The 14,975-nt window shown below is 44.4% G+C and overlaps 2 protein-coding genes across 4 annotated transcripts in view; both read left to right on the top strand.

Annotated features, from left to right (window-relative positions):
- The window catches only part of MYO15B (myosin XVB), a 764,404-nt gene that overhangs the window by 597,832 nt on the left and 151,597 nt on the right, over positions 1–14,975 (top strand). The gene's annotated exons all lie outside the window — the stretch shown is intronic.
- The window catches only part of SAP30BP (SAP30 binding protein), a 97,234-nt gene that overhangs the window by 76,569 nt on the left and 5,690 nt on the right, over positions 1–14,975 (top strand). For both annotated transcript variants that reach the window (XM_082273014.1, XM_082273013.1), the window contains one exon: positions 13,711–13,802. In XM_082273014.1, coding sequence (XP_082129140.1) covers positions 13,711–13,802 — 92 coding nt within the window. The remainder of the gene's footprint in view (positions 1–13,710; positions 13,803–14,975) is intronic.

Here is a 14,975-nt window from a genome sequence, read left to right as displayed (position 1 = left end):
CTACCTTAGTCAGATACAGTGCGATCCGCAGGGGGGGGGTTTCTCCTGGTGGAGGTCCCTGCCAGGGCTCCCCAATGCTGGATAAATCGCTGTACCCCTCAGGGGATCCTGTAGACCGCATGGCGTGCCGAGGATGCCACCATTTTCTTGTAGATCAACTGTACAAGGCTCGGCAGCCATTTTTTAGTAGTCTCCCATTGAACTGCATTGGGTGGCAATTTTTTTGTAGTCTCCCCATTGAAATGCATTGGGCGGCCATTTTCTCTAAGCCCGAGAACGCTGTATAACAGTGAGTGGCAAGGCTTTAACTCTGGTGCTGACCCAGGTACTTCCTCTTTCTGTGAGGATCGTTTTCTGAACACTTCGACTGGCTCTGTTCTTCCTAATATTGGGTGGTGAGTCTAATGGGGGTCCCTGTAGGTTGCTCTCTCACTCTAAAAAAGAGAGAAAGGAGGCGCAAACACCTAGTGCATTACCCGTGGTCACTGTTAATAATTTTAATAAAATGCCAAATGCATACTCACAGACATGAAGATAATAAAAGCGTGTTACAAGAATCCACCATGCATAAACAGGAACATATCCTTGAAGTCAGGACCTCTAACGCGTTTCGGGAGTCAAGCCCCCTTCCTCCTTCCCTATTATCTTCATGTCTGTGAGTATGCATTTGGCATTTTATTAAAATTAACAGTGACCATGGGTAATGCACTAGGTGTTTGCGCCTCCTTTCTCTCTTTTTTATGTACCCATGTTGGAGTTCCCTGCCTGAGGAGAGCAGCACGCCAGTCTTCCCCTTCGGAGTGAGCGCTTGGCTGAATTTTTTATTTGGAACATTGCTCTCTCACTCTGCTACATCGCAGTTTAGTGTGCTGGGACTTGCAGTACCACTGGTGCTGAGGTGTGGGGCTGTTTTTTTTGCAGTATTTTTTTAGTGACACTGTGCTGTCCCCCGTGTTAACATGGAGTTCCAGGAGCAAGTATCACCTACTGATCCCCCTCCTTGGTGTTGCAGGGATCTCCGGGTCGCATCCCTTGTCTGCCTTAACGGCGATTTTGGAAAGCCTGGTGTCAAAAGTTGATATGGTCCTAAGAAAGAGGACTATTAAAAAGCGCCCACTGCCCTCACCTGCCTCATCTGCATCCTCAGATTCCGAGATTGTTATGGCTTCCACAGACGCGAGTCACCCTGAGGGATCTGTGTCATCGCACTCTGATGGGAGGATGAAATATCCTCATCTGCAGCCGTGTGCGAAAACGCGCTGGTGGAGGCACTTATAGTGTCAGTGTGGGAAACTCTAAAAATGGTGGATGATTCTACAGCTTCAGGGACGCAGGTGTCTTTCGGCACACGCAAATCCCTGAAGTCGGGCAAGTTTTTCCCTTGCCCGGAATTTTTTGCCAAAATTGCCGCTGAACAGTGAGGGCGCCTTAAACACGTTAGTGGTGTCGAAGTGCTTAACTACTTGCCGACCGCCGCAAGTAAATTTACTGCGGCGGTCAGCCCCGGCCAGGCAGAGTGACGTTAATTAACGTCACTAGCCTGTCACTCCTTTTAGAGCCAATAGCGGGCGGGCGCGCGCCCGCTGAGGCTCGTTCACGGAGGAGTGCGGGAGTGTGACTGGCGGACCCGATGTCCGCCGGTCACACTACGATCGCCGGTACAGCGGGAGAAAGACAGAGCGGCTTGTGTAAACAAGCCGCCTGTCATTCTCCCCTGTGTAAAAATGAAGATCAGACGGTTCTACTATGTAGAACCGTTGATCTTTGTTTTTACACTAGGAGACCTGTCCAATCACAGTTAGAAACACGCCCCTAGGACACACTTAACCCCTCCCTGTCCAATACAGTTAACCCCTTCCCTGCCAGTGTCATTTTTGCAGTAACAGTGCATATGTATAGCACTGATTACTGCAGTAATGTCACTGGTACCCCCAAAAGTGTCAAAAATGTCAGTCAAGGGTCCGATCTGTCCGCCGCAATGTCGCAGTACCGCAAAAAAAATCGCAGATCGCCGCCATTACTCGTTAAAAAAAAACACCAAAAATCTTTCCCTTTGTTAGTAAACGCGATAACTTTTGCGCAAACCAATCAAAATACGCTTTTTGCGATTTTTTTTTTTTTTTTACCAAACATATGTAGCGTAAAACAATTTGGCTTTTTTGATTTTTACATTTTTTTGGGGGGGAATTTCATATAAAAAAAAGTGAAAAATATTGTTATTTTTGCAAAAATTACGCTCTTTTTTTGTTTATAGCGCATGATCAAAAAATCGCACAGGTGATCAAATACCACCAAAAGAAAGCTCTGTTTGTGGGAAAAAAAGGACGTGAAATTCGTTTAGGTACAGCGTCGCACGACCGCGCAATTGTCCGTTAAAGTCACGCAGTAAAAAAATCGCAAAAAAACCCCTGGTCAGGAAGGGGGTAAAATCTTCCGGGTCTTAAGTGGTTAAAGAGGCGCTATCCCTTTGCGGACGCTGTGGTAAAAAAAATGGACCGTTCCACTGAAGGTGGACCATCAGGTCTCCAGTCTGAACAAATCTACTTTGGTCCCGGTGGAGGAGTCTATGGTCTTTAAAGTCCCTGTTGTTAGAAGGATTAAGACTCTGGCCTGCCACTTACATGTGATAGCGGGCTCAATACTTAGACTGGTCTTCGCTATCACTCTGGTGTCCTAGACCATAACGGAATGGGCAAAGTTATAAAAAAGTGATTTGGAGGCAGAACTACTTCCTCTGGTCCTAGCAGATCTAACAAACCAAATGGTCCAAGCCTTACTATTTATATGTGATGCACCTCTAGATGCGGCCCCCTTGCGGCTAGAGTGTCTGCGGTAGGGGTAACCATTAGACGCATGGTGTGGCTCTAAAGCTGGTCTGCGGACCAGGCTTCTAAAAAAGCTTTGTCAGATCTCCCCCTGTACAGGGCACCGTCTATTTGGTTCTTCATTGGATGAACTTATCAAAGGGCTTACAGGTGAGTACTCTTCTTCCTCAATCCACTAAGGGCAAGTCTCCGCGTCACAGACGGGGCCCTTATTTTTCAGCACACAGGCGGCCCTTTCGTGGCTCCGGCACGCAGGAGAAAGGATCTAAGCCATTTAGTTCATCTGGGGGTTCCAAGAAGATGTGGTCTGGTAAGCCGAGAGCAAGCCCCTCCAGATCTGCAGACAAATCCCCTTCTGCATTAAGGGGTGTCCTCACCTGTAACTGGGGTGAGGGGGACGTCTTTGTTTGTTTCCAAAACCATGTACCTCCTTGTTTCAGGACAAATGGATCAACAAACTGATCCGATTGGGTTACAAGATCGAATTCAGGTCTCAACCGTCGTCCAGATTCTCCCGTCCAATCTACGCGTATCTCCAGATCCGTTAAGGGATCTACGAGAGGCGGTACAAGATCTGTGGTCGCAAAGGGTGATTGTGTCGGTTCTCTCTCGGGAACGCTTTTAGGGGTTCTATTCAAACCTGTTCACTGTTCCCAGGAAAGAAGGCAAAGTGCGTCTAATCTTGGACCTCAAGGCTCTGAAACGCTTTGTGCGGGTACAGAAGTTTTGAATGGAGTCCATTTTCACTGTAGTGGTGTCCCTACACCAAGGGGACTTTTTGGCCCCTATCGATATTAAGGACGCATATCTGCACATCCCTGTTTATGCTGGACACCAGCGTTTTCTTCGCTTCCCTATAGGAGAGGAGCATTATCAATTTGTGGTGTTACCCTTTAGTCTCGCTTCCGCTCCCAGGGTCTTCACCAAAGTGTTGGCTACGGTATTGGCATTACTGCAACAGGGGGGAGTGCGGTACTGGGGTACCTGGACAATCTCCTTTTTAAGAGCAGATTCATATTCAATCCTGTTGGGCGCCTTATCAATCATTGTACAGACTCTGCAAGAGTTCGGTTGGAACAACAATTTCAAGAAATCTGCTCTGGTTCCATCTTCCAAATGGGATTATCTGGGACTGACTCTGGACTCCGCTTCAGCAAGGGTGTTTCTCCTTCTGAAAAAGCTGCAAAATTGCAGAGGGCGATTTGCTTGCTGTTATCCAGCAATCTGTCCTCTCTGCGGACTTGCATGCGGGCGCTAGGCCTGATGGCATCTACCTTCGAGGCGGTTCAGTTTCCTCAGTTCCACATAAGACCTCTGCAAAGAGAAATTCTTGTCAAGTGGAACAAGGATCCAAAACCTTTGGACAATCTAATTCGGCTGTGTCAAAACACAAGAAGTGCTCTACATTGGTGGCTCCGTCCCTTGGATCTGCGTCAGGGCAAGTCCTTCCTTCCTTTGTATTGGACCGTGGTAACCATGGAGGCCAGCCTGTCCGGTTGGGGTGGAGTTCTTGGCAAGATGTGTGCCCAGGGGACCTGGACTCTAGAAGAGTCAAGACCGCCGGTCAATATTCTGGTACCCGATAAGCGATAAAGCTTTGCTTGAGTCATTGGACAAATCATCTGCAAGGATGTCCAGTTCGCATTCAATCAGGCAATGCCACAGCTGTGGCTTACATCAATCATCAAGGGGGCGCCAAGAATGTCCTGGCGCCCTGGGAGGTGGCGAGGTCCTAAAATGGGCAGAAAACTTTGTTCCAGCCCTCTCCGCCATGCATATCCCTGGAGTGGAAAATTGGCAGGGGGATTACTTGAGTCGTCAGGTGTGGGATCAGGGGTAATGGTTCCTTCACCCGGAGGGGTTTCACTTGCTGTGTGTTTGGGGGAGGACACCCAATGTGGACCTGTTAGCCTCTCGGCTCAACAAGAAGCTACAGAGATTTGTAGCCAGGTCTCAGGATCTTCTGGCCGACGCCACAGATGCACTGGTGGTTCCTTGGGGTCAGTATCGGCCAATCTATGCATTTCCTCCGCTGAAACTTCTGCCGAGGCACAGAATAGAGGTGGAGGGGATTCCAGTCATTCTGGTGGCTCCAGACTGGCCTTGCCGGTCTTGGTACGCCGATCTGGTAAGGTTGGTTGCCGATGTTCCTTGGAGACTTCCTCTCAGGGAAGATCTGCTGTCTCTAGGGCCGATCTTTCATCCTGCTTTAGTCGCTGGCTTTAACAGGGGGGCTGTTGAAAGCCAGGTATTGAAGGATAGGGGTCTTTATGACTTAGTGATTCCAACACTGTTGAAGGCTAGAAAATCTACCTCTAGGAAGATTTATCATCGTACATGGAAAATGTACATCACATGGTATGAATTGATTAAGGTGCAACCACGCTCATTTTCAGTGGCTAGGATATTGGCTTTCCTCCAAAGAGGGGTTGAGCAGCGGTTGGCCTTGGGTACTATTAAAGGCCAGGTGTCCGCTTTGGCAGTTTTTTTTTTTTAACGTCCTTTGGCTACACATTCTTTGATTCGCACCTTTATCCAGGGAGTTTGCCATATAGCTCCTCTGATACAGTCCCCGTTCCCTCCGTGGGATCTTAACTTGGTACTGTCAGTGCTTAAAAAACCTCCTTTTGAATACATTAGGGAGATTCCTCTGCTTACACTTTCGCAGGAGGTAGCCTTTTTGGTGCCGTTCACCTTATCTGGTGGTTCACAAAGATAAAGTGGTACTTCGACCTAATCAGTCGTTTCTGATTTTCCATTTGAATGAAGACATTGTGCTGCCTTCACTTTCTCCTAAGCCCAAGCATCCTAAAGAAATTGTTTTGCATTCCTTGCATGTGGTCAGGGCAATTAGGGTTTACCTGGCGGCTACTGAGTCTTTCAGGAAATCAGACACTTTTTGTCCTCACGGAAGGACCTCGGCGAGGATTGGCTGTGTCTGCTGCGACCATATCCGGCGAATCAGGCAGACGATGGTACAGGTTTATTCACTTAAGGGTCAGGTTCCACCTTTACCTGTGAAGGCGCATTCTAAAAGGGCGCTGAGTTCTTCTTGGGCTTTTCGCCATCAGGTGTCAGTAATACAATTTTGCAAGGCGGCAACTTGGTCGTTCACAAAATTCTGCAAAGTAGATGTGTTGGTATCCTCGGATGCTTCTTTTTGCCGTAAGGTTTGGCACACCTGTTTTTGGGCAGTTTCTGCCATTCTTTATTGCAGGACCTCTCAAGCTCCAACAGGTTGGATGGGGAGCACTGGTGCACAGCCATTTTCAGATCTCTCCAGAGATGCTCAATCGGGTTCAAGTCAGGGCTCTGGCTGAGCCACTCAAGGACATTCAGAGTTGTCCCGTAGCCACTCCTTTGTTATCTTGATTGGGTACCTAGGGTCATTGTCCTGTTGGAATATGAACCTTCACCCCAGTCTGAGGTCCAGAGTGCTCTGGAGCAGGATTTCATAAAGGATATCTCTGTACATTGCTGCATTCATCTTTCCCTCAATCCTGACTAGTCTCCCAGTTCCTGCCGCTGAAAAACATCCCCACAGCATGATGCTGCCATTCTTGTTCACCTCCCTGACTAAGGCCCTTCTCCCCCGGTCGCTCAGTTTGCTCGGGCGGCCTGCTCTAGGGAGAGTTCTGGTGGTTCCAAACTTCTTCCATTTACAGATGATGAAGGCCAATGTGCTCATTGGGATCTTCAATGTTGCGGAAATGTTTCTGTACCCTTCCCCAGATCTGTGCCTCCATGCAATCCTGCCTCGTAGGACTTCATGGCTTGGTTTGTGCTCTAATATGCATCATTAACTGTGAGACCTTATATAGACAGGTTGTCTGTATGTTCGTGTATGATACATGCATTTCTGTAGTATAGCATTGTCTGAAAAACCATGCCTGTCTACCCTTTTTTTAGCTTAAGACCCGGTTCACACTAGTTGTATGACAAGTTGCACCCCAGTAAGTGCAATGGGACCATTCTAATAGGATCGATATGAGTCGCTCCGACATAGAAAGATTACTGCACTACCTTGGTGCGACTTTGGCACGACCTGCACTGACTTCTGCTAAAGAAGTCATGTCGAAGTCACGCTGGGATGTCGGCTTTAAAGTCACGGCAGTGCAAATCGGGTCTCAAATCTGAACTCCAGGCAAATTGTGAAATGTACAAAAGCATTACATATGAGAGCTGGGGGGAGGAGAAACATCAGAACACTAATGTTCCCAGTGAATGGCTGTGCAGGGGGGTGTCAGGACAAGTCTGATCATTGGAGGAGAGCAGGCTGAGTTCCCAGCATAGCTAGAGAGCTGACCATGGTGTATTATCTTGCTTAGTGTGGTCAGCTTTTTAATAGGAAAGCAGAGGGACTGGCAGGAACACCAGAGATTTCTCACAATGGAAGAAATACAAAGAGAACAGGATACTTTTCTTATACAAGTACATGGTACAGCAGGCGCTTATCAGGAATATGAACTGTTGGGTTTACAAATTTAAGTAATACATCTAGTTCTTGTCCCCACTGTCTATGATTGGAGAGTGAAGGAGAAGCAGCAGACTGATGAGCTAATTCCTCTACTCTCTCCTATCAGCATGTCCCTTCTTGGCATATGAGCACTGCAGTACAACTAGCTGGTTCCTTGTGCTGCTTTTCCATTTTTTTTTTTCAGTCGGTAGGGTTTGGAAGAAAGGCCAATACCAAGTTTGTTTTTTTTGTTTTTTTTTGTTGTTTTTTTTTTTACTTAATTAAAGTAGAACTATAGGCAAAACATTTTGGATAGGGTAAGGAAGGGTTATAACCCCTGTCCAGATTTTTTTTTTTTTTTTTTGCCATCTGTAGCCCATTGTGCAGATTTCCTTTCACTTCCTGTGCAATACCCAAACAGGAACTGAGAGGAAATCCCTGCAAATGAAGAGAATTCCTTGGGAACCCCCAGGTCACCAGAACTAGTGTCCCTGCTAGAAGATTTCCCCTCTATTACCTTTCTGGGGACAACCCAAAATTTGGGATTTTCTTTTACTTTAACTTTCAATGATAATGGTAAACAGGACAAATAGAGGGTGATTCTCCCTAACAGGGGCACAGACCACAATAAAACCCTGATAGGGGTTCTAATCCCTATCCAAAACTTTTTTTATATCATCTGTGTCCCATTGGGGAGATTTCCCTTCACTTCCTGTCCCATAGCCAAACAGGAAGTGAGAGGAAATCCCTGTAAATTAGGGGAATTCCTTGGGGACCCCCAGGTCACCAGAACTAGTGTACCCATTGGAAGATTTCTCCTCTATTACTTTTCTGGGGACAACCCAACATTTGGGATTTTCTTTTACTTTCCCTTTCAATGACAATGGTAAACAGGGCAGGGAATCTCCCTAAAGAAGGCACAGGCAGCAATAAAAACTGACAGGGGTTCTAATCCCTCTCCACTCTATCCAAAGCTAAAAATTAAAAAAAAAATTGCCTTTAGTTATACTTCTCAAAATCAAATTTTATTTTAATCTTTTGCTTTAGAGGAAAGATTTGGGGTCTTGTAGACCCCAGATCTCTCCATAAAGAGGACCGGGTTATGCTGTATTGTTATTGCAAGGGATGTTTACATTCCTCATGATAGCAATAAAAGTGATTAAAATGACTTTTTTTTTTCTTAAGGGACAGTGTTAAAATTAGAAAAAAAAAAAGAAAAATTTAAAGTGCCCCCGTTCCTCTGTGCTTGCGCACAGTAATGAATGCATACGTAGGTCATACCAGCATATGTAAACGATGTTTGCACCACACATGTGAGGTATCACTGCAAATATCTGAATAAGAACAATTATTCTGGCACTAGACCTCCTCTGTAACTCTAAACTGGTAACCTGTAGAATTTTTTAAAGCGTCGCCTATGGAGATTTTTAAGTACCTTTTTAGTTTTGCGCCATTCCACAAGCGCATGCAATTTTAAAGCATGACATTTTGGATATCTATTTACTCGGCGTAACATCATCTTTCATATAATACAAAAAAACTGGGGTATTTATTATGCTTTTTTTTTTTTTTTATTAACATTCATTAAAGTGCATTTTTTCCAAAAAAAAGGTTGTATTAGAAAAACTGCTGCACAAACAAATCTCACCCACTGCCATTTTATTCTCTAGGGTCTCTGCTAAAAAAAATATATATACCGTATATATTAGGGACCGACCAATTATCGGCAACGCCGATACATCAGGGGCCGATATGCACTTTCCCCGACATATCGGAATCGGCCCCTGAGGTTACCAATACTGCTATATTTAGGGAAAGTGTTGTACTGGAGTGATGCCTGCAGCTAGAGGTATCACCCCGGCACCGGCGTCCATAGCCAATAGTCGGCTGTCTTGTAATGACAACCAATGCGCCTGAGAAGCCGCTCAGCTGTCATTATAAGGAGCGGAAGGGGACGTCCCTCCCTCTGCCTTTTGTGGCTCGCCTGGGTCTCCTGTCCTAACTGGAGACCCGGGCATCCTACCTGCTCCGCCACCCAAGAGAAGACCCGATCAAAGCCGCATTCGGCTCTGATCGGGTCTCCATGTAAAAAAACCCAGAAGTGATGTCATGACATCACTTCCGGGTATCCCGCACCAAATTAAAAAAACTGACAGCATTTAAAACAGCCAAACTTGGCGTTTTGAATGCTTTTCAGTGCCGAGAAGGGGTTTGGGCTCTTTTAGGAGTACCTTTTGTAAAAAAATAATAAAAACATTTTTTTTTTTTTACATGTCCGAAAATATCGTCCGATGACCAAAATATCGGTATCAGCATTAATAAAACGATATCGGTTGATCACTAATATATATAAGTAATTGTCTACCAAAAAATGCTGATTTTAACTGCAACAAATGTCAGAAAAAGGCTGGGTCAGCAAGTTTTAAAGGACATACATGTGCCAGATCAGTGAGTCAAAGCACTGATCAGCTTGACAGTCAGGCAACTAACATTTTCAGATGGAAGAGACAGCAATGGCAGCCTTAATGTTTGTCTTTCAACATTAAAGGTACCCTGGTTGAATAATAGTCACACCACCAATAGTTGGTGATAAACCTGTATTTGTGTAGCTTTAGGTTTATTTTTAATACTTTTTGTTCCATGTCCTCTATAAGATGGCTGGATGTCAGCTGTCAGAGGTAAAGTGCTCATACCAAGAAGATGGATGGCTGGAGGGGAAGCCTAGGGGCACTCTTGGTTATACAAGACATGGAGACTCCTGTGTATAATGAACCATTTCTTCCTTTTACTTTCTCCTGGGATCAAATGTCTGAATGTAGGAACACATCTACTGATCCCTTTGTGTGTTTAGACATTGTCAGGGATTATTTAGGGGTCTTCAGACAGCATTGTAGAAATGTAAGGATCGTAGATTGTGCTATTCACCACCCAGATCCCCTACTTGTGAGCCTGTATGTTCCATAGCTGGTAATTACAGTAGTATTCTGCTGATCGGCTTAGGCTGGCCATACACAAGGGACTCTGATTGTTAGGTAGTGTATGTAACCCTCAGAGGACCCCATTCTTCATCCTAATTATTGGGCAATAATTCCCGCACTAGACCCCCTCTGTACATCTAAGGTGGTAACCTGTAGGTTTATTTACTAGTTCTGGATCGGAAGGATTTACCCCCTTAATGACCAGGCCCTATTTTGCGATTCAGCACTGCATTACTTTAACAGACAATTGCACGGTCTTTCGACGCTGTACCCAAACAAAATTTACATCCTTTTTTTTCCCACAAATAGAGCTTTCTTTTGGTGGTATTTGATCACCTCTGTGGTTTTTTTATTTTTTTGCGTTATAATAAAAAAAAGTGACGATTTAAAAAAAAAAAAAAACAATATTTTTCACATTCTGCTATATGACCTCCCCCCCCCAAAAAAAAAAAAAAAAGTAAAAAATCCAAATTTTTTAACATTTTAGGCCCAATTTGTTTTCTGCTACAGATTTTTGGTAAAAAAAAAAAAAACGAAATAAGCGTATTTTTATTGGTTTGCGCAAAAGTTATCGCGTCTATTAACTACGGGAAAGATTTGTCATTTTTTATTGTTTATATATATATATATATATATATATATATATATATATATATATATATATATATATATATATATATATATTTAGAAGGATCACATGAGCTCTGTGATCATCCCAGGGAGAAGAACGGTCAGCTGTGTTTACAACAGCAGACCGTCCTTCTCTCTCAGCAGGGAGCGATCGCGGGTGTCAGTAGTTAAGCATTTTGGAGATCTCTTCAAGCCCATGTACAGTTCTGCAAACCATAGGGAATTAAAGTGTATGTAAACCCTCCTATTGTTTTCAGCCAAGGAAGCTGCCATCTTGGCCTCTGTTTAAACTTCAACTGCCATAATGCTGCACATGTGATCAGTTATGACCCCAGCCATTTGATGGTTTGACAGTTTGGTTGAGGACACAAGCAAATGTGACAGTTAGCAATCCCGGCATTTTTCAAACTATTAAATCAATGGGTTTACTTCCACTTTAAATCTATTCATAGAATATCTTTTTGCAAGTGCATCTCTGATTACATTCTCATATTTCAAGTGTGTCTAAGATCTAATGATGTCACGTTGAACATTTTATTTTACCTCTCAAATTGATGTACGCTACAAAAGCGCCGATCCAAAACAGATACTACCTTATCTTCTACATACTATTTTAAAACAAAAAGAGAAGGGGTTGGGACTTTGAGTGATGCATATAATGGCACTTTTCCACTGCAAGTACCGGCTCGGCTCCACTCGGCACTGCTTGACCCAGCTTGGCTCAGTTTGCTTTTCCACTGCGTGGTACGAGTCGGCACCTTTCGGCACTGTATGGGCTCTACTCGGCTCGGTTTGCTTTTCCACTAAAGTAGTAAGTGGGTGGGATTACAACGATTCTCTGACCAATCAGTGGCTAGTACATAGTTACATAGTTAGTAAGGTTGAAAAAAGACATCAGTCCATCCAGTTCAACCTATGATGCGTGTGTGTGTTTGCTTTTAACCGTACATTGTATACCCCTGTATGTTGTGGTCTTTAAGGTGTCCATCTACTAGTTTTTTGAAACTATCGATGCTCCCTGCTGATACGACTGCTTGTGGAAGAGAATTCCACATCCTTACCGCTCTTACAGTGAAGAACCCCTTACGCACTTTAAGGTTAAACCGCCTTTCCTCTAGTTTTAGTGAGTGGCCACGTGTCTTATTGTATCTCCTTTCTCTGAATAGTTTGTTCCTTATGCTCGGGTCACCAGTACAGTATTTGTACATTGATATCATATCCCCCCTCAATCGTCTTTTCTCCAGAGAGAATAGGTTCAGTGCTTGTAGTCTTTCCTCATAGCTGATGTCCTCCATTCCCCTAATTATTTTTGTTGCCCTTCTCTGGACTTTCTCCAATTCCAGCACATCCTTCCTGAGGACCGGTGCCCAGAACTGGACAGCATACTCCAGATGTGGCCGGACCAGAGTCTTGTAGAGTGGAAGAATAATCTCTTTATTTCTGGAGTGAATCCCCTTTTTTATACATCCCAGTATTCTGTTGGCTTTGCTTGCGGCGGCTTGGCATTGCATGCCACTGCCAAGCTTGTGGTCTACCAGTACCCCCAAGTCTTTTTCCATCCTAGACTCACCCAGAGGTTCCCCCCCTAGTGAGTAGCTTGCTTTCTGGTTTCTGGCCCCCAAGTGCAGTGACAAACAATCAAGGCTGCATGCAAAGGATTGTGGGATATGGTATAGGTACGGCCCGCTTGGAACCCCAACCGAGGTGGTACTGTTTAAGCGAGCCGTACCATGTAGTGGAAAAGCGCCGCTGTACCACACCGTACCGAACCGTTCTAACACCTACCATGCAGTGGAAAAGTGCCAAACCGAGCCGTACCATGCAGTGGAAAAGCGCCAAACTGAGCCATACCATGCAGTGAAAAAGTGCCAAACCGAGCTGTACCATGCAGTGAAAAAGTGCCAAACCGAGCCGTACCATGCAGTGAAAAAGTGCCAAACCGAGCTGTACCATGCAGTGAAAAAGTGCCAAACCGAGCCGTACCATGCAGTGAAAAAGTGCCAAACCGAGCCGTACCATGCAGTGAAAAAGTGCCAAACCGAGCCGTACCATGCAGTGAAAAAGTGCCAAACCGAGCCGTACCATGCAGTGGAAAAGCGCCAAACCGAGCCGTACCATGCAGTGGAAAAGCGCCAAACCGAGCTGTACCATGCAGTGGAAAAGCGCCGCTGTACCAAACCGCACCAAACCGTTCTAACACGTACCATGCGGTACCATGCAGTGGAAAAGCGCCAAAACCAAGCCAAACCGATCCGTACAATGCAGTGGAAAAGCGCCATAACTGAGTCTGATTGTAAAACAGAGTCAAGGAAGTAAAAATAATATCCATTTTATTGGGTACAACACATGATGACAATGTAAAACATATAAAAATGCAAGATAACATACATAATAATGCCAGTCTGACCAAAACATATTGAAAGTATACAGTGTATCAAATGATCTAAATGAGGAATTCCAAAGTCAAGTAATAACATGGTTAAGACAGACATATGTGTATGGTATTTGAATATTGTTCATGAAGATTGCGTCCTGTAATGCTCGACGCGTTTCGTGTTTCCACACTCGTCAAGAGCAGAAGCAATCATTTATCAAAAATAAATATAAAAAAATATGTCAGTGTCTAGTGGTATAATCACCAGGGCATGGCAATGTCTGTCACAGTTGGTGGTCTACTTACTAGTTGGTTCAGACTGTTGCCACATGGGGCTATGCAGGAAGGTACTCTGAAAACATACTATTCTAAGGGCATGCTGCATTAGAAGTATCTTGGAAAAAAAATGAGTTGCATAATAATGTTATCCTTTAAATTTAATTCTAGGAGAAAATTCACAAATTGTATGAAAGGAAGCTGAAAGAAGGGACAGATATGAATCAGATTATACAGAAGAAGAAAGAGTTCCGAAACCCCAGGTGAGGTTAAGAAACAGCCATATATCATGAGAAATGTACTGCCCATTGCTAAATCCAGACACCAACTGTCATTTTCTTGGTCCTGGTTTTGAAAATGACCGCCCCCATGTATTTGTGCATACCACTTTTCTTTACAGACATACTTGGTAAAGTGAACCTGTCAATATTTGCTTTACTCTTTCTGAAGTTTGAAGCCCCCCATGTACTGCTTCAGCCTAGGTTTCAGGGGGCTCCACAAGTATACAGTAATTGATTTAAAGTGGATCTTCACTGCATATGAACACCTCTTTAATTCATTTTTAATATTCAAAGCAAACTCGCCCATCCATCCATCCATGTCTCCATGCTTCATTTTGTTTAGAAATCACTTTGAAAAACACCCTCCTAGCATTTTTGGTTGTGGCCATCTTGAGTAAGGGCAAATGATTCATGTAGCATTTACTTCCTGGAATCCATCTGCCCTTAGCTCAAACATGCAAGCAGAAGGGTGTGCTTAGCTGAGAACCCCCTCCTCCTCTCCTCCCCTTCTGAAGACTCCTGGGTTGTATGACATCATTTGCCTAGGAAACCAGGAAGTAACTGAAGAAATGAGGAAAAAGTTTAAAACAAGTAAATATGATATACTTTCCTTTCTATTTACTAATGCTAATAGCATGAGGATTAAAATAATCAATGTTGATTGGGAGAGTGCAGTTCCACTCTAAATATAAAACAGTTAATTTTTGTCCCCATACTGTGACTTCACTTGTGCAATATTGTTGAGATTTTTAAAGCCAAACCCAAGGAAGTACAATAAAATTACCCTTTGCAGTTGCCCCCCCCCCCCCCCCCGCACTGCAAGAATACATTTTTGTTAACTCTAGAGGAAAAAGATCTAAAACTCTCCACCCCCCCCCCCCCCCCCCTCTGCTCCAGTGTGTGATCTCTCCCCATCCGAATGGATCATGCAAAGTCTTTCACCCTGCATTGTACTTGATTGTGTCATTGTGGGACTGCTGGCCAGATCATCTCATAAAGAGGCTTTTGGGGACTAGTTGCACAGATTGAGGGAACTTGCCAGAGTTCAGGTGGACAAGAACAGAAAAGGGGATTTTTGCACTATCCAGGGTATATAGGAATAATTGATCCCTCTAGACCCCACCTATATTTGAAATACCACTTTTGGATAGACTG

This window comes from Pelophylax lessonae, assembly GCF_965119305.1.
Source record: "Pelophylax lessonae genome assembly, chromosome: 11".
Lineage (NCBI taxonomy): Eukaryota > Metazoa > Chordata > Amphibia > Anura > Ranidae > Pelophylax > Pelophylax lessonae.
This window is presented reverse-complemented; position numbering and strand designations above follow the sequence as displayed.